At 33.1% G+C, this 20,109-nt stretch overlaps 4 protein-coding genes and 1 long non-coding RNA gene across 6 annotated transcripts, besides 1 other annotated feature; 1 reads left to right on the forward strand and 4 right to left on the reverse strand.

Annotated features, from left to right (window-relative positions):
• Window positions 1-62: 62 nt before the first annotated feature.
• AT2G33850 (E6-like protein) lies at window positions 63-1,280 on the reverse strand. The gene has a single exon (NM_128945.3). It carries the CDS (start codon window positions 1,220-1,222, stop codon window positions 419-421), a length of 804 nt encoding a protein of 267 aa, NP_565775.1. The 5' UTR covers window positions 1,223-1,280; the 3' UTR covers window positions 63-418.
• A 2,226-nt stretch (window positions 1,281-3,506) lies between these two features.
• Window positions 3,507-4,403, reverse strand: AT2G33855 (uncharacterized protein). The gene has a single exon (NM_179892.4). It carries the CDS (start codon window positions 4,347-4,349, stop codon window positions 3,915-3,917), a length of 435 nt encoding a protein of 144 aa, NP_850223.2. The 5' UTR covers window positions 4,350-4,403; the 3' UTR covers window positions 3,507-3,914.
• On the reverse strand, window positions 4,404-8,176 carry ETT (Transcriptional factor B3 family protein / auxin-responsive factor AUX/IAA-like protein). Of its 2 annotated transcripts, NM_128946.4 has the most exons (10): window positions 7,488-8,176; window positions 6,953-7,009; window positions 6,684-6,866; window positions 6,480-6,564; window positions 6,308-6,398; window positions 6,053-6,217; window positions 5,745-5,864; window positions 5,574-5,649; window positions 5,290-5,452; window positions 4,404-5,204 (listed from the first exon to the last, which is right to left on the reverse strand). In NM_128946.4, the coding sequence occupies exons 1-10, from the start codon at window positions 7,809-7,811 to the stop codon at window positions 4,642-4,644; spliced, it is 1,827 nt and encodes a 608-aa protein (NP_180942.1). In that variant the 5' UTR covers window positions 7,812-8,176; the 3' UTR covers window positions 4,404-4,641. The 2 variants fall into 2 exon arrangements, with proteins under 2 accessions (NP_180942.1, NP_001324363.1); NM_001336475.1 differs by lacking the exon at window positions 7,488-8,176 and having other exon boundaries at window positions 6,953-7,454.
• Window positions 7,896-8,174: a sequence feature (AT2G33860.uORF1).
• Window positions 8,177-15,856: 7,680 nt separating the features above from the next.
• On the forward strand, window positions 15,857-16,336 carry AT2G08645. Its single transcript, NR_140381.1, has one exon. It is a non-coding gene; the product is annotated as an other RNA (long non-coding RNA).
• Window positions 16,337-16,395: 59 nt separating this feature from the next.
• Window positions 16,396-17,583, reverse strand: ArRABA1h (RAB GTPase homolog A1H). Its single transcript, NM_128947.5, has 2 exons — window positions 17,229-17,583; window positions 16,396-16,999 (listed from the first exon to the last, which is right to left on the reverse strand). The coding sequence occupies exons 1-2, from the start codon at window positions 17,447-17,449 to the stop codon at window positions 16,564-16,566; spliced, it is 657 nt and encodes a 218-aa protein (NP_180943.4). The 5' UTR covers window positions 17,450-17,583; the 3' UTR covers window positions 16,396-16,563.
• Between the last annotated feature and the right edge of the window lie 2,526 nt (window positions 17,584-20,109).

Genomic DNA, 20,109 nt, shown 5'->3' on the forward strand with positions numbered 1-20,109 from the left:
AGTCGACGTCAAAAATTCTATACAAATCTGTAGTCGGTGGTTTCACTATGGGTCATTAGAGGTTCAATCGCAAACTAATCATTGACTATCCACATTTTCTTTGAGATAAATTATGGTCAATCGACTAATACAGAAACAATCATCAACAGCTTCAATAGTCAGACGACATTGATATTAGTATCTTATATTTTCTTGTACATAATGCAAAACATTTTAATCTCTATATAAAGAAGAATAGAGATTGAACCAGCATCAGAACATTATCATAATTAACAAGCATCGCCATATAATATATATATTTTTTTTTCCAAATTTTATATGCAAATTAAAATTATACTTTTGACTGATGATTAAACCACTTGAAACAAAAATCGAGAATACAAAAGCAGATACTTATTATTGTTTCATGCGGTGATGCTCATGGAGTGATCTGATCTCCTTGCTCTTCCCCCAACATCTCGGACTGTTGGTTGGAATCGTATGGATTCTTGAAGTTGGACTTCTTCTCATTGTAACCGGTGGGCTTGTAGTTGTAGTAATGATTCTGGTAGAAACGGCCGTGGTTTCTGTCATCGTCAAGGTCGTAATAGTACTTACCATTCGCCATATACCTCGTATCGCTCATCCCTTGTCTCTCTACGTTGTTGTTATAACCCCTGTACGCCGGCTCCTTCTCTCTCTTCTCCGTCCCGTAAGTATTGGGGTTTTCGTAGTAGCTCGTGTCCTTGTTGCTATAACCCTTGTACGGATCATTAATATCATTATCTCTCTTATCTGTCCCGTAAGCATTCGAGTTTTCGTAGTAGCTCGTGTCCTTGTTGTTGTCGTAAATCTCGGTAGTCTTAGGATAGCTCTCTTTGTAGTTCTTGTAAGATTCTTGGGTTTGAGCCGTTTCGCTTAGGCTGGGGGTGGAGAAAGAGTCGTCGTAGTTAACGTTGTCCTCGTACTTGTTATTGTTCAACTCTTCATTGTTGTTGTCGGTTGTCTCGTGACCATACAAGCCGTACCCGTTTTCGGACTGGGGGATAAAGGCAGGGTTCTGGTCATCTGGCTCTTTCTTCTCGTTGGTTTCGATAGGGACAAGATTGTTAGGGTTTTGCTCTTTGGGGTCCTCTCTTTGGAACTTGCCAAAGGAGTAGCTGTTTCTTGCACTGATTTGGGTTGAGAAAAGAACAAGTGTTAAGAGGAAGAAGAAGAGACATGAGCTAGTGGAAAAAGCCATGGTGATGATGTGAGTCAGTGTTGTGGGTTTGTGAGAGAAAGTGGGAGTGTTTATATATAGGAAAGTTTTTTTTTTTTCCTTTTGCTTACTATATAGAGTGTAAATGGTTAGGTGGAAATAAGGACTGAATTGGTGATAATGGTTGATGGCGTGTCCATTGAGATGAGATGATTTTTTCAAAGGGTAGCTCGACTTTTTGGGCCTACGTAATTAACTTATCAGAAAATGGGTAACTAATTTTAAGCAAACCTATGATTAGATGAAATATTAATACCTAATCTTGCGAGTTTAAAACACTTATTGACAATGAACATGAGCACCATGCCCCGTAAGGATGGGGTTGTAGTATATATTAGTGTTTATGCATTACGAGATTTTCACTAAAAATATCAATGGCTTAATGAGATTTTCACATCCAAAAAGGGTTTATCTCTAATAACACAAGTTATAATACCGACAAAACATATTAAAAACAATGTTTGCCTGAATTAGTAGACATAAGCAAATATTCTGCATACCATCTGGAGTCTGAGTATGCGTAGTGCTCTAATCCAAAGATAATAGTATTATGGTTTGACCCAACGTATATATGCGTTTTCTCAGTTAAACTAAGTTTATAGTGTTTATTTCCATGCATTCAAAAGTTTAATAATCATACCCTTTTTTGCAATTGTAGTAACTAAATACAGTTTCTAAGGGAAGAAGAAAATTAGTTGACTTAATGATAAAGGCAATTCGTTTTTTTTTTTTTTTGTCAAGCAATAGAAAGAAAATTAGTTGACAAAATAAAAGGCGGGAGAAAATGGAGTTGCAAACTCCAAAATTTGCAATGGCAGAGTAATAATGGGAGACGACAGAGTAATAATGGGAGACGACAGACTTTGGGGGTAGCCACTATAGGGACACCGTCACACCGATAGGTTCGATACCATATATATGCTTTCCGAGCCTAAGTATGCATGCCTCTACGTTTGATTTCTAATTCCAAAGTGTCAGGCTTAAAATAGCGTCTACTAGTAGTGTTTTTTAACAATGGCTTCGTTAAACTACATGAATTTTACGAACACATAACATTTCACTAAAACTACTAGCAGTTGCATATCCACTACCAAATCATATAACACTACAAGTCATGATTTACTATTAAACAATCGCTAACTTAAACTAGAAAATATTATCTACCCTATATTTGGCCAAAGGGAAATATTTGTGTATCAATTTTTTTTGTTCTTTTAATATACCGGATTTAGAAAACTATTGGTCTGGTTCTCACTAACATCGAGTGATAATGATCCATAAATAAGCGAACATAACTCGTTCGTAAATCTTAAATATTTTTACCTAATACAAATTAATGCTTTACAAAAAATTCAAGCAACATTGACTTGTGTGAGTATGGGAGCTAGAGTTGGTACTTCTTCTTTTCAGACAATATTAAGATAGATCTCAACTGCCGAAAAATAAAACGAATAAACGGCTCCACAAATCTTTTAGGTAGAATATAAAGTAAGATTATTAATTAAAAACTTTTGATTTGGTTATGAATAGACCCACAAACAATACAAGCAAAGGTTGATTATCTACATTCGTTAGATTTGTCAAGGTACTAGGGATATAGCAAACGTGACTTGCAGTTGGAACTAACTAATTAGGACGGTGGGTTTAAGAGATAGTGAACGATAAGCGACTACAAGAATTGATACATCCATCAATTAAGCATTGCATAAATTATACCACTACACGTTGGTACGTGTATATTCCAACAACATTTGATAGAAGATTAGCACGTCAAGTTTGCATGTGGCTTCCGTAAGAAGCTGCAAGATGGACAACCATGTACACTAAATACTTCCATTATCGGGTATTCGATGGCATGAGAAGTTTTATAAATATAAGTATGAACTTCATTTATATGAATCTAAACCTTTTTCTGTGACTGTGAGATTTCTATTTAGTAGAGAAAGGAAACACTCACAAACACTAGTTTCACCAAATGCATCCACACTCTTTAGTCTTTATAATCCCGCTTGGTAATCATCCTCATAGATCATTTTAGTTCTTTTACTTGATTAATTATTACCTATTATTTTTCCGTTAAAATTTGAGTGTTCTGCTAATTAGCTAACCTACAATATCATCCATTTCTCTGCCATATTTTACAAACCTTAAGATTTCACCATTGCTAATCCTATATAATCCAAAAGAAATATTAATCCATTCCTCCAATAAAATAGCACCAGTCTACAACATACTATTCTGCTCAAGATACTAGTACTACTACCACTATTCAAAGTCCTTTATTATTTTTGTTTGTAACAAATTGACAATCATCACTACTGAACATTTTCAAGTTTTAAGCAAGACAAAGAAATCAAATCCCAAAAAACTTGTTGGGTTTCATAAATGTGACCCTATGAATGATGGATGCTACTTACATCCAAACGGAAGAATAGAAGACCCTTGAAACCAAACCGGATCAAGTCAAACCAAGTCCCTTGAAACCAAACCGAACAAAATAAAAAACCATACATATTACCGGTTCGATACGGCCGGTTTTTTTATTACACTAAATCCAAACGAGAGAGTATTGAGTCTATGTCTCTTCGTCTTCTTCATTACAAAACACACAGATCTTGTTTACAACAAATTCAATAACTTACAGATAATCTGTAACAGATTCACCACCATAAATTTACTCAGGAAGAGGATCCCATAACAAGAGAGTAAACAAAAGCAAATTCGGAACTAAAAGAGGAATATATGGATTCACTTCATTCACCAATCTCTTCCTCCTCAGCCTCTTCCTCGCATACTCTCTCCTCTCCTCTTTCCCCCATTTCCCTTCCTCAACTCCGACAGCCATAACCGCCGCCGGTGGCTGATAATACGGGCTATTCGACCTCCACGATGTATCAGGCAGCCCAAATCTCGATACCCTTTTGAAGAACTGAGAAACCCACCATTGACGGAGATGCGTCGGCGAATAGACCGGAGGGTAATCCCACGATACGTAGTTTGGAATTATGGCTCCGATGAAGAATTGAGAGTAAAGTGATGGTTTCGTTGTTGGGTTTGTGAGGATATGTGTCACCGCTTGTATTCTCTGTCCCCATGTCGTCTCCTCCATTGGCTTGGATTACGTTTTCTTTGAGTGGCACAGAGAGAGATAACGATATCGGACTCCTTCCGGTTAAATTAGAATTACGAATTGAACCGGTTGGTACAAACACAAATAACCGGAATTGATGCAAACACTTTTTAAATTGAACCTAACACAGAACATTCTTGAACCAAGTTTACAAGTCTCTCATAAGTCACAACTTGTGACATTCCAAAAGTTAGCAGCAAGTCATCATCAACTAAAATAAGAACTTTACTTAAGCCACAAGCAAATAAAACACAGAAACCAAAGAACCCTTCTAGAGAGCAATGTCTAGCAACATGTCTCTCATTGCATAGATGTCCCTTCCTTGCGAATGATGATGATTGCTTTGAACAGCTGACGCACCTTTCATGGAATTCCCTTCAACGCAGGGGACAGCCGTCGCAGATGCAACTGCTGTGGTTTCGTCGGTTAATGGGAAACCAAACAGCCTGCATCTGCCTGAACCTCCGTGATGGTCTTCCAGACGTCCGTTAGGACTGTTCGAGTTGGTAAGCAAGACGGAAGAGGGTGATGATGATACAGATGGGGGGAGGATACGTGTACTAAAGTTCTGGAACGGCCCACACCAAATGTTCCTCTGGCTCAACCCGTGCTGCTGCCGATGATCGGTTATTGAGTAGGCGGGAACTGTTTCTTGACCTTGCAAGACCTTATGGAAACCATAAGAGTCACCAAATTCTGTTCCTTTGAAGCGGCCTCTCCTGGCACCGGCTCCACCATCCGAACAAGTGTTGATAAAACCCGGAAAAATTTCTTGACCTTGCAAGACCCTCTGGAATCTCAATGATTCCTCAAAGTCTGTGGCGCGAATCCCCTCTGCAATAATAGCAGAAAACGTTATATTACAGGCGATAAATGGTTATATGAGTGGTACAATGTCTTTGGCTAAGTAGATGTGTACCAGAGACAGGGATATCAGGCTTTCCTGAGGAAAAGCCAATCCTGCTTCTCTTGGGACCAGTTGTTACGAAGCTGCCTGAATTGGAGATGGAACCAGATGGTTCGATCTCCCATGGCGAGACACGCTGTTGATGCCCATTTGCCACAATGTCGTCCCACCTTACCTGAATATGACGTCAAAACATAGTTTCAGAGCAGTGAGCTTACGGATATAGAAAAGGCAACAATCTTATAGAAGACCTCTCAGACCAAACTAATGACTTAAGAACATAATTCATAGCTTACCAAAAGGCATCTCCATTTTGAACCAGGCCACCTGATTGGATCCAAGTCGCTGATACCACTTATAATCCCAGGGGATCTGACAAAACAGGTGAAACATGTTAGAAAGTTGGGCATATAAAACACAGGTGTGCAAGGTTATCTTAAAGCTTGAATTATAAGTCTATAAGTAACCTTCTCTCAGATGCATCTTCAGATTCAACCCTCGCTTTAAATCTCATCCCAATGCAAAAGGGATAGTCAACAACCTTCAAGAACTTTGGTGCAGGGATTATGAAGTTTGACCAGCTTGCCCTGAAAATGTTTTACCAGTGAACTAGTATTAATGCTAAATTCCTGATATTTATTGGAGTTAACAAACTTCTAAGGAACAATCAACTAGAACAATACACAACTTAAGGCTTCAGGAGATTCTAATTATGATTCTGAAATGAAATTTTAAATGCTGAAAACGAAAAAAGGTCATTGTGGTTGGGGCTTACTTGGGGTTGTAGGAAATGCTGAAAACGCTATGGGTCGATATGGCATGAGCTACTTCAGAGAAATTGTTGTGGTTCATATTCTGATTATATTGAGCCGAGAGAGCAGCGGTGCCTTCGATTTGAGAAGCTCTTCTAACTCCCAGTCGCAGTTTGCCATCATCTCCTCTGTATCAGAGAAACCCATATATCACAAAACCTCTTACAGAAAATCAAAGAGGTTGTGTAGTGAGAAAACATAGAAGCATTTTTAACTACCTAAGGAAAAGCACAGCATCACCAGAGACAAGCTTCTTCTTGTTCACAAACGCACTCCACCCGGTAGTGAGCAAATGCCTCCTAGGTTGCCCTAAAAGTCACTCAAACCATTCAAATTTTCCATCTACTAAATCCAGGCAAGAAAAATTGCAACATAAGGCAACAAACTTACCTCGATAAATGTGGCGAAATCGCCACTCCAGGCCATGAAGATCCCTAGCAAGAAGCTCCTGAGAAGGCCGGGGCTGGCTATAGTCCTACATAACAAAATGATTATGTAGTTAAAATCTCTCAATATGAGCTAATAAGAGAACTCTAGAACACAATGTGCAATGTACAAAGCTGATTACAGAATCTACAGAGAGTGGATTAGTACCAGAGGAGGGAAGCAATCCTCAGCAGCTCGGCGAGGAACAGAGAAACCACCATGGGTGCTTGTATCAGAAGCAGTAAGGGTTTTGCAAAACATGTGAGGAGTATTAGACCTCTTAAGCACTTCATAATCTTCCTCTCCACCATCAACATCTATAATTCCTTCACGCACCTTCCTCTCAATGTCCTGTAACAAATCAACTCAAACCCCCTAAGCTCGAGCAAATTTCTCTCTCTTTGTTACAAAACTCAAGAGCCTAAAGAAAAACTCACCTCTGACTCAGGAAGAAGAGAGACTTGAGCATAAACTTCATCTGTAGTCGTCTCTGCCTACGAAATCAAAATCCCCCACATTTTGTTTATTAATCCTCACAACAACAAAAAAAGTTTAAACCTTTACAGAGAATTGAATTGTTCTGAAATCAATTGTCATCAAAATGGAGCAAAAGGCGAAACTTTGAAATCAAATTCATTATCATCAAAGAAAAAACTGAAGATAATTTATGGGGATTTCAAGTATTCGTCATCAAAATGCCACGAGAAGAAATGCAAATGGAGCAAAAGAGGAAACTTTTCTCCCAACATAAATTCGTTTGTCTCAAACAATTCAATAAACCAAAGGCACAAATCTCCATACTTGTATCGAAAACCCAACTCAGATTCACCAAACAAACAATTAAAAAAATCAAAGAATCAGAAAAACAGAACAAAACCCATATCTCTCTGCTTTGAGAGCAGAGGAGAAAACATAAATGAAGAAAACAAAACAAAACAAAAAATAGAAAGAAAGAGAGAGTTAGTTACATACGTGAAGCTTAACATCGAGAATACGACAGAACACGTGAGGAGGGAGCCCGTAAATCGCGGCGGAGAAATCGGGGGCTTGTTCCAAATGTCCCTGAGGGAAATACAACACAAGGCTTCCTCTTTTTGGTAGAGAGATAAGGGGTCCAGCACAAGCATGCCACAGCTCCAAACAAACCCCTCCACCAGCAGAATTCGAAGACACCACAGACACAGAAGCTGAAGAAGACGAAGTAGGAGAGACAGACCCAGAAGCTGAAGACGGTGTTTGCGTTTGCGTTTCGTCTTCCTCCGTCTCCATCACGTTCAGATCGATTAAACCACCCATTAAAGAGAGAGAAACAGAGATAAAGATAAGAGCTTTATTATAAGAAAGAAAGAAAAAAAACTCAGAGGAGTTTCTTCATGACTTTTACCCTCTCAGCCAAAAGAAGAGAGAGTAGTAGCACAGTGATGAGTGAGTCTTTAAGCCGTGGAGAAAAAAAACTTTTCTATTAAAGAAAAAAAAAAAACTAGAAAAAAAGTTTAGATTTTTAATTTGGACAATGTTAAAAGAGAGAGGAGAGAGAGAGGTATCAGAGAAACAGAACAGTACTGAGTGCTCTCTGCAACAGTGAGGCTCTCTGCTACGTCTGGTGACTGATGTGTGTGGTGTGGCTTTTAGACCTTTTGTGCGTGGAGAGAGAGACATTAGATGGGATTAGATTTTTGAAATAGATTGATTTCTTTGCTTTCTCTTTATATTATTATTATCTTTTACACAACAGTTTCTTTGCAATGTTGATACTATTGGATTTTAGTACTGATATAATAATTATTGTTACAAGTATATGGTTTTTAGTTAATCATTTATATATAATAAGATCTACAAAAGAATAATTTCGTCTCTGTTGTCTCTTTGTCTTTGAATCATTTTTATTGATATTATTGTGGGAGAAATAAAAGAATACTGGTGGCATACTTTTAGGGATTGATGCACATTATTAGTGAAATAGTTTAAATCATTTATCCATTATTATATGACTAGTTCATGTGGTTTTGTGTTTTGTGGCGAAGATTTGGACTACCGTTATATTCTAAAGTACATTGGGGGATAGTTTTCTTTCATGCCTTTGATTTTCAGTAGTTTAGTATATGGTGAAAAGGGTTGTATATTTTTCTGATTAAAATTACACCTTTGTGATAAATAATCAGTGTTTATTGCTGTTATTCGAATTCGGAACTAGTTAGATGGATTTTAAAAATATTTTAGAAGATCATGCATTAGTATATATATATATATTGGTTTGTGCTAATGTTATTGATCTATCATTTTAGTAAACGATTTAATACGACCTATTCATCATCGCCTAATCACATTGTTCCCAATAGATCACATTAATCATAGTCGACCACATTGTTTCTTCCTCACTTCTTGTTGTATTTTTTTATGAAGAAGAAACACATTTGCTTACTAAATTTGTCATCATTTTTAAACCAATGGTTGGAATGACTTGATACCATCATCAAGTGAAAGTTAACACATTTTGTTGCCAATGTGTCCAAATTTGGATTTGATTTGAAATAACATTTTATTTTCCTCTAACCAAACGATTCAAAATAACAAAACCACATTAAATGACTAACGAGGACTAAATTTGAAACAAATAACTTCGTATCTTGTGACAAATTTGATTTGTGAGCTAGATCTAATTTTTTTTGATAAAAAAATAAAGTTAAGGCAAGAAGAAACAATCTTAAGAAATTTGTGCATGAACCTGTTATCAACGGCGAATAAATTGATGGATACACAAGTCATCCGAATTTCTAAAGAAACCTACCTAATGGCTATTGTAAAAACAGGAAGAATTATTGCATAAGTACAAAGTAGGGTCCATTAATGGTAGGGCATATTGAGAGAAACAAATGGTAGAGATTATATATGTTTTTGGTAAGATGAGGTTTCGAAAATTCTTATAATTATGTCTACCCAGATGAGGAACTAGCCTAATCATATCAGTATATCACACTTTGAATTAAATTAGAGCTTAATACACATGCAAACAAAAACATTGTTCTTCTTTACCTAGTACATTGTTCACTCCTTTCAGTTCTATGCAAAATTAGATCGATTTACACTTGAACTAGTGATGATGCTATATGAAAGAAATTACAATGTTTATCCTTGAGTTGTGTTAGATATTTCGCAACTCATAAGTTTATTTTTTTCCCACATACTAATAAAGTTCGGAAATGTTTTTTATTGTATATAACTATGGTTTGTGTACATTAAATCTCTTGATAATAAATTTAATCTTTTCATAAATAAGACTATTTATGTAACATATTGAATTTAAGTGCAGTGTACGTTGATTTTTCCAACGGCATCAAAGTAAACGAGAGATTTGAAATGTTTTTCTTTTCTTTTACTTTTTAGCTTCATATATCAAACATGCAAATATCTTATCTATTGTCTCTGCTAAGTGATATTCTTATACCGTTTTAAATCTAAAAATACTAATCAACTTCTTTTACTAATAATACTTACTATCAAACCACAATTTGAATATCTTCTCTTTTTCCTACAAAACATTGTTGTACATATGTATAGAGAGTTAAACACAAACCAAAGCAAACATGAAAAGTACCCAACATTTTCTTTCATTGCCGATTGTTGTGAGAATGAATCTCATCTCAACAACAAGCACAATGTAGCAAACAAGAGAACAATGAAAGTACAAGTAAATACAAGAAACATGCAAGGGTAGAAATGTAAGATAAAAAGAATCTGCAAAAAAAAGGACAAATAGAGAAAAAGTGAGAAGAAGGTCTTAAATTGGGAGTGTCATAAATTACAAAGAACCCGAGGATCAGGGGGGACTTTTTTCTTTCTTTCTTTCAAATTTTTTTTTTCTCTATAAATAAAAAAGAAATATGTTTTTGCTTATTAAATTTTGATGAACACGCGAGACAGTGTAGATGTAGATAGATACAGCTATAGAAGAGAGAGGCACAACAACAACAACAACAACAACAACAACAACAAAAGTGGTTTAGAGATTGGGGCAGGACCCGGACAAAACGGGTTACAAATCCAAATACCCAATTGGTTAATGCCCCGACATCTGTTTCCTATCTTCTTTTGGAAAGTCTCTCGAGCCTCACGCTCTTCCCATTGCGCGTATTCTTCACACTCTCTTTGCTCTTCTTTGGTCTTCTTTTTACCCGTTTCAGACACTGTTCACTTACTTCTTCTTCTTCTACTTTTTTCTCTCTCTCTCACTCTCTTTGCAGTAGAACTTAGCCCCACTTTCATTCAATGCTTCGCTTTCGTTTTTTTATTCATTCGAGGGTTCAACACAATTTTTCCTCCTCCCAATATTTATTTTTGAGATTGTGATTTATAAAACTATCAAATACTATCAAGTTGTATCAACAAGCTACTTTTCATTTTTTCATTTGAAACAAAAAAGGATTATGAATGACACACATGTGATCGGTGTTGTACTTGGAGTTGAACATGCGCGACACATAGTTTTAAAGACAAGTTTGAAACGAATAACACATTTCTATTAATGTTTATAAACAATTGAAGAAAAGTTTCTACGTTAATTTTATTGACTTTAGGGGAAAAATGATTCTATCACTTGATATAGTAAGAAAAGAAAATGATGTTTGCTATTTTTCCTTATTTTGTTGATGTATGTTTGTTATTCATTCATCACTATTTTTTTTGTTAACATTGTTTAGTTTAGTTTGTTACGAATTGTTCTATCAAAACGAATTGCATATTTCAACTATAGCATTGTGTACATTTAAATTTTATCAATATTACTATAAAATAATAGACTACTTATTATGGTGATAACAAACACCATTAGTTCAACAGTATCAAGAAGATACTTATAAACTAGGTGAGACATGATTACAAATGACTTGACAACATAGAACTAAAACTGTCCTTAGGCTTTTACATCACTATCTCAGACGTCCCTTTTTTTTAAAAATAAATTAAATATATACGGAGTTATGTGCGCGTTGGTACACGCGGTGCAACAGAAAGTAAGGGTTGGGATACAATTTGTTTTCGAAGAGAGTAAATGAAATTTTCTTAAGAAGAAACTTTTACTTTTGTGTTTTTGACTGATTACTATTTCGGGCCTTTAAATCCAGCTTTAATCAGTTGTGTCAGTGCCACCCACCGCACTAAGATTGATTCATAATTACATGGTGCGTTTTCAATTTGATGCATTTATTTATTTATTTTATGTATTTCATGAAACAAAATATTTTCTTTTCTAATTAAGAGATTATGATTGTTTTGACTTATAATTTCTTTTGGACTAATGACCCGAACATACAAATTAGTTTCCCATCCATCATCAAGACTTGATTATGTGATCTTGAGATGTCATTTTTCTTTAAAAGTCCACTAGTAATGTAGTACACTATATTAAAACTACATTATTTTTGAAATCAAACATACTTAATGGATTTCTTCTCATGACTATTTTTAAGTTAATTATTGTTATGAAACTATACATTTCAAAAATGAACTGTGATTTTCATAACATACCAAAACATTTCCCATTAGAAAGCAGTCACTATAATGATCTTTAATTTACTTTGTAATTTAAATACTTGTGCATTGGATAGTTATATTTTATAATAATAATAAAGCTAATACATGAGCTCACTCAAAAAAATTAGTGAAGTTATCAATGAATTTCAAAATAAATATAAAACCAATATATCTCATAAATAATTCTTAATTTCTTGCCCCAAAAGTTAACTTTTCCAACAAGCCAAAAACACAATTTTTTCTTTTTTTTGAAGTCCTTTTATAAGTGCAAAAGTAAACTGTCTACTAGGGAGTTTTAGTTTCAAAAACCTAGTTTATGAGTAAATTGACTAATGACTATCTACAATTTACAAACCAAAGAAATGTTGGCGTATTAATTCCTCTCATTAGTGCGACCATAAGCAGATATACCAAACAAAAATATAATATCCAATTATTTGTTTTTTATTTATACTATACTTTTACGTATACGTCCTGTTATACGTAGATAACTAGATATAAAAACGTATTGATAAGACCCGTTATATTCGTTCCTCCATAGGCTGAATGTATGATGGAATGGTATTGGTCAACGAACAGAAAATTGCATTTTTCTGAACTGTTGTAAGAAGAATACGATTTCTGAATTTATGGAACTTTTGACCGTCGATACTAAAAAGATGACTTTAATGGTAATGACTAATGAGAGAGAGGAAATAAGAATGCTATAAGTACATAAGTAATTAAGAACTCCGTATAGGATTGCTCATTTAAACATCTACTCGTATTATCTTTCATATTTTAATTAGATCAGAAACTTATGAAAAGTTTTATCTAAGTTTTTCATATAAATAGAAAAAATCAAATATACTACGTATTCGAGTTATAAATTTCATCTTCCACATTGATAATCAATCCATTAGTTGAGTATAACTTACAAATAGCATTGTCGTTAGCTTATCCTATTATATTATTTGGGAAGTACATTTTAAATATAACTTTAATTTTTGTAAGTAACTACATATGTATGCCATTAGAAATAAAATTTTAAAGAGTAAATTAATTTATCTCTTTAAGGATTAAAAAGTTAAATACTAATTTAATTAATTAAATTTAATTAAAAAACGAAATACGTTATAAATTTTCAAAAATAATAACCAATCAAAATCAATATATAAGATTTGATATCTAAATTTTAATTAATTTAATTTAATTAGAAAAACGAAATACATTATTAATTTCCAAAAAAGTAACCTATTAAAATCAACAAATTAGATTTGATATCTAAATTATCATATTAATTTTTTATTAATTATTATAGTTCACTTCTCATCTTTATATGATTCTATTTTTGCGAAAAATAATATCATCATTATAAAAAGAAAATTAGAGTTTTTTCGCATATGCAATAATTTGAATTTTTGAAAACGAATATAAACTGTTCAATACATGAAAAAATATTATAACGGGTGAAAAATAGATTTAAGAAAACTTTCTACTGAGTAACGAGTCATAATTTGAAATATTTATATTCAATTTCATACATATTATATTGAAAATTTATAATCTTATATACTACAATAATTAATAACATATTAGATTTTTTTATGTGTATGATATGATTCAATTTTTAATACAAGCTGGAAAATCCTAGAATTGACGGATTTAGATCGATATTAATACAAGATGGTATACTACAGGTGAAACTCTTAAATTAACAATCAAACTACAAGTGTATAATCTTAAACACTAAACAATATAGATAATATCAACAAAACATATACAACTCACAGTTTACTTTTAATATTTTATATACAAAATCAATTAAATCATAAATTAAATCTTAATCACATAAAAATTAGCACAAAAAAAGTATTCAACAATTAAATTTTTATCAAATCTCTGTGTTATATAAGTTTTGATACTATATTCGAATAAAGTGTAATATACCTTTTCAATTTGTATTCTTTAACTAATTTAAGCTAACTAATATATTTGCTAATCTTATACCTATCGAAACCGACTATCGTTTCTTATCTCTATAGTATTTTTGCAAGACTTTTTTGGTGGATTTGGGTAAAAGTGCATTCGGGTCATATGGTACATTCCCCTATTAAATAAAAATGGTATACTCCTATGTTATTAGCTAAAATGTTTAGATTATAATTTAGAGTCATATCATTAATAAAATTAATATTAATAAAATAAATGGCTTTTTGGCAAGACGGATTTGGAGTGACGGGTTTTTGAATCAACATTAATAAAAAAGTAAAATATAATTAATACACCGTTTCAATACGGGTTAAATCTTTAATTTATTATCTTTTAAGACCACTAATATTAAACATATCAAATCATTCTAATTTAGAAAATATTATATAAAACCAAAAATGTTATGTGGTACGTATAATGTTACTATATATAAAATATAAATGTATTAAAGAATGATATAATTTGCAAAACTTTTATCTATAAAAAATAATTCTTAAATTTTAAAAATTACTACTTTAAAAAGAAATCACGGGACGGGTAAAGAAATTATAGAACGGGTTTTATTTTGGAATTGGGTTATATTGTGGATGTATTTGAATCAATATTTATAAAAAATTAAAATATTATTAATATGCTGTTTTAATAAGGGTTACAACTTCAGTTTTTTAACAATTGTCTCATAGATTCGTGGTATAGCTTTACTTAATAACAATTATAAACTGTAAAATATAAATATTTTATAAAAATAAAATTTACAAATTTTAATATATATTATTTTTAAAAAATAAATCGTCCCGTTAAAATCTAGTATTACTATATTACAACACACAAACCACATGACATATTAGAGTCAGTTAAAATATTGTCCACGATTTCTAATTTCAGTAATTTTTATTAGTTATATAGACATAGTGACATCTTTTAGTAAACTCCCCAACTCCAAAACGATATAGATGGTGGTGCAAAAGATAGAACTATATGTACAAGATACAAATTTACTTTTGGGAGTTTCTCTATCAAGACAATAAAGTTATATACGTACGGATGATGATTATGACAAAACATGATTAAAGAGAAACTCGTGGCAAACCAATTATACTGTGTTTAAACTTTTGGCAGTGAGCATCTGAAATTTCTACTTATTTTTAGTGTGTTAGTGATGCAGCCATGGATTTTGCAGACTTGTGTTAGATGCTATGATGTAATCTTTTGGATAAATGAGCGTTGGGTTGGTAAATGACTTGTATCGTGTCCCACCGAGTTTAGTGGAACTCAATATCTTTTTTTTTTCTTTTTTAAATTTGATTATGAGACAATTTGACAACGTTTTTTTCATACTTCATTTTAGAGATGAACTAACACTTCTGATGTTTTTTCCCCTTTTTTGATATTTCCTCTAGTTAATAACACTTTTCTTTTACCTTTTTGATATTTCCTCTAGTTCAAAAAAATAATTATTAGTTGATGATATTGTGCAGTGATGCAAAACATAGATAGTTTTAAAGTATATAAATATATGTAAAAGATCTTAGGAACTTTTGCAAGTTTTTTTGTAATGTAATAATTAAAATTTTAGACAAAAAAAATTAGGTTCAATAAAATGCTTGTATAGCAATGCAAGAAAATGAAATCACATCTTCCACAATTTTGAGAAATTAGTTCATGGAGACAAGGAATGAATAGTCGTTTTCCTAAAAGGGTAATCTGGTTTTGTAGACTTGTGATCAACCGGTTATAAAAGAAATTTCTGTAGCATAATTTACGTTGATAAATCATAAATATAACGATCACAAAGAAAATCTTCTTTGAAAGATTGAAAGAAACATGATAGGAAAAAAAAGATCCGAAACATTTTCGTTGCCTTAAGGCCTTTGACTATATTTGGGCCGGCTATGTATTTCCTTTGTTCTTGCCCATTGATTTTGAGACATGCTTCTCTAGATAACAGTTGAACCGGTGTACCGGACGGTTTAGTTCCCTTTGAAACACTGAATTATCTCCATCATGTCGGTCTGCTTTGTAGGGACTTATTCACGTCGGCGTTGTTGTAATACACGTGACAAATCGATGTGAAGATAATGGGGTCTCTTAAGTCATACTTTACCAAAATAGATTAGACTTGTCGTCGTCTGTAATCAGAAGCTCTCGTGGGCCTTTTTAATCATACGGCCAAGGAAGAAAATATCTTCATTATCCTCTTTTGATTTGTTGAGACTTTTTTTTTCTTGCTTCGGAGTGAAAACAAAATATATAAATAATGTAAACTTAAAAAGGGACTCTGAAGTGAGAATTTGGTGGATCTTACGACTGGTCTTCATTTTTTATGATTTGATGGGCTTTCTGGTAATCAGACTCTGCAGTTTTGGGCCTGTAAGATTTGGGCCATAAAGTTTCTCTCGATCACAGGTTCTATGCTAAAACAGTTCTGTATTCAAGTTACATGATTGCATCATTTTTCAGTTTTGTTACATTTGATTCAATCCTGTAGCATTTCCATTACACCGAAAGAGATAAAAGAAAAAAAGAAGAAGGGAAAAGCTCATTTCTGCTATGTCGCGCAGCAACCAGATTTCTTGACGGCTGAAACATCATCTCTACTTCCGACGTTAATCATTTGTCCTTTAGGCAAGGCAGTGGTTGGATCATCTCCAGCATCAAGAGCCTTCTTGCTTACAACTCTGTAAATCTGTGTAAGAACCTCTGTGAAAGCGTTTTCTACATTTATAGCTTCGAGTGCCGAAGTCTCCATAAAGAAAGTGTTCTCTCTCTCTGCAAAATCTTTCACTTCTTCCGTAGAGATGGCTCGAAGGTGATTCAAATCAGCTTTGTTACCTACGAGCATAATCACAGTGTTTGCGTCCGTGTGGTCTCTTAGCTCCTTTAGCCATCTTTCAACGTTCTCGAATGTCACGTGCCGTGTCACGTCGTAGACTAGTAATGCACCAACGGCTCCTCGGTAATAAGCGCTCGTGATGGCTCGATACCTAATTGCAAATATTCACTGATTAAGAAAAATGGAACACATACTAAAAGCAAAGGTGGTGACAAATTGTTATTAGGGTGTATGGATACTTCGGTTTAGGGTTGTTATTAGGGTGTGTTTAACCAATCTGTCTATGAAATCATTTAGGTTTGATTAGCTACATTAATTTAAGCATTTGGATTTGTATTTGGTTTAGTTTGGTTTATGTCTACCTATAAATAATTGATTACCTTTCTTGGCCGGCAGTGTCCCATATCTGAGCTTTGACAATCTTGTCGTCGACCTGGATGCTACGTGTGGCAAATTCAACACCGATGGTCGAGCGTGAGTCGTGGCTAAAGTCGTTTCTGGTGAATCGGGATAGCAGATTTGATTTTCCTACACCGGAATCTCCCGTTAAGACAACCTTGAAGAGGTAATCGTAATCGTCTTCAGCTTTATATGTTCCCATATCTGGTCGGTACTCTTTTGTCTTTAGTTATGACGTTCCAAGAAGTTTGGAAGACAAGGAACACGATCCAATATCTGAAGATGGGTTTTGTTATATTTTTTTTGGTGGGTTTCTATTTTTTGTTTTAACGTTTTGTAAATTGGAGAGGAAACGAATGTTGAATTTCAGAAGAAGAGACAGAAATGATTCAGAAAATCAAGGGTTATCCTCTATTTTCCTGGTCATAAAAATTTGGGATAATCTAAATATATATCTCAAGATTGATCTCCCGAGGATACTAGCTATAATCTTTTTGTGTGATGATCTTTGCTTAGGTTTTCTTTAAAATGGGTCCTTTAATGTCACCCCTAAAATTTTCTAAAATAAGAAATCACCCCTAAAATTTTCTAGATGTCAACCACAGCTATTGCAAATATCACATTGCTGTTAAGATACATAATATATTTTATAGATGACAGGCTCTAAAAACCTCAATAACTGCAGTCTTCGTTTAAGTAAGTACACATTACTAGATTTTGTACTATAGTGGTTTTTACTACTGAATATTTATCATATCAAAATTCAAGAATGATTTTGAGGCTAACGAGGTGAAACCGTCGCTACTAAAAAATCTTTAAGTTATGTTTATACATTACAAATTCAAAGGTTCTTAAAAATCTAAAAAGTGAAAGTACTGAAAAACGCAAAATAAAATGGCTATATAATATGTGTATGGTTATGGATGGGTTCTTTGAAAAGAGAAAAACAAAACAAATTAAACTTAAACTAGTTAAAAAAAAAAAAAAAAAAAAACTTGAACTAGTTTTCTCTGTAATTCAGTTAATTTGTTCCTTAAGTATATTGTTTATTTTCAATTGAAAGGAACATCTAATTGTGATAAAACGAATTTGGTGAAACAAATGCAAAGGTGATCGATATCATTATTTTTGATATTTGAAATCTGATAACATGATATTATATGGTTAACAAATTGAAAAATAAGAATCTCTTATTTTTTGAAGACTCAAGCTAGATATGTTAATATTGGCCTTGTCCAAGTTTATACATAGTAATCCCAGTATATACTTTGAATGAAAAGGACCTCATATTATTACAGTATAGTTTATGATAAAAATTGTTTTTTCTTAATCATAAAATTCTTTAGAGTCTCACCTACGACTCTAGGCAAGGCTACAAGATACTGCAACATGAGATCTAGTTGTAGATTCATATATCTTATCCTTATCATTCGCAACATCTCGCTTATATTACAAGAGATCTAAATCATTATAGGTTTATCAATATTAACATCTTGGGCTATAGAAAAAGAAATATATATTGAGAGAGAGCAGAGAGTGAACATGGAGTGAGTGTCATATGAATATGATTCATCATGATGAGGAGAAAGAGTTAATATACTGTTGTGTCAGTTTTGGACGTAAGAGAAAGTTTGTCCCACTTGTTGGTGAATCCACAGTTCCTCTGGTCAACACTCTTCTGAACCTATTTTTTTGTTTGTCTCTTTCTCTTAGCTTTCTATTTTTTCTTTCTTGTCACTTCATAGATTTCTATTTACACTCTTTAATCTCATTTGTTTTCGTGATAACTTCTAAACTGCGATCGTAATTTTCTACTTTAATTGGGGAAAAGGCCAATAGTTCCTTTTTAAACACAACAATATCGATTTGGTTCCGTTATGATATTATTATGTTACTATACATAGCTTTTTACCCCCCAGTTGTTACAATACATAGATTTTGTTGGTTTTTAACTATTAAGTGCACACGGCAGCGTAGACAGTGACAACAAGTTGTCTATACGGACAATCAGATGTCCAAACTTAATGATAACTTATTCTTAACTTCACATATTTTTAAGACGTAATATGTTGCATTGTGCTAAACTATAAATGATGAGTTATTATATGATCAATAATAATAATGCGGTGATAAATTAACTATGTGAGAACATTGTTTAGGTTTCTAGTTTTAATTATAATTATATTTAGTAAGGAAATGGGTGCAAATTAAATGTTGTTTTGTAGATAAAAGAAAATAATATAAGCATGGGTAAAGATAACGTTAAAGCGACAAGATGAAGGAAACAGTCAAACAGTAGAAAGTAGGACTGTAGGACCATGTTTTTATTGAGAAACATTTGTGTGATTTGATATTACATTTTTATTATGCTCTTTTGACATCTGATTTGATCTAACAAAGCCCCTACCTAGCTAGACCTTCTTTGCATTCAACTACAATTATTTACCAGCGTTTTATTCTCTTTAATTCCCTTGAATACTCCATAAACATTGCAGCAAGAAAAAGAAAAAAAATATTACATTGCAACAAGGTAAAATATTAGTATCGAATCGAGAGTTAAAACTTCAAAGCAAAGGATCTTATCAACTGACTGTCAAAAACTCTGTTTCCTAACTTTGATACGTTACTTATTTATTTTATAAAAAAAATTTGTTTTCTTTTGATGAAAAAATATTCAGATTATATATTAACTCTGAATTCAGATTATACAAAAATTCATAACGTGGCTATGAATATCAACTATTGTTAATTAGCATAATTTCAATATAAATGAATTGTTTTGTTTTTGGCATTACAAATTACTTAATTGATTCCATGCATTGTGTAGTTCAAAGCAATATTTACTAATTAATTTTATCTAAA

This window comes from Arabidopsis thaliana, chromosome 2 (genome assembly GCF_000001735.4).
Source record: "Arabidopsis thaliana chromosome 2, partial sequence".
Classification (NCBI taxonomy): domain Eukaryota; kingdom Viridiplantae; phylum Streptophyta; class Magnoliopsida; order Brassicales; family Brassicaceae; genus Arabidopsis; species Arabidopsis thaliana.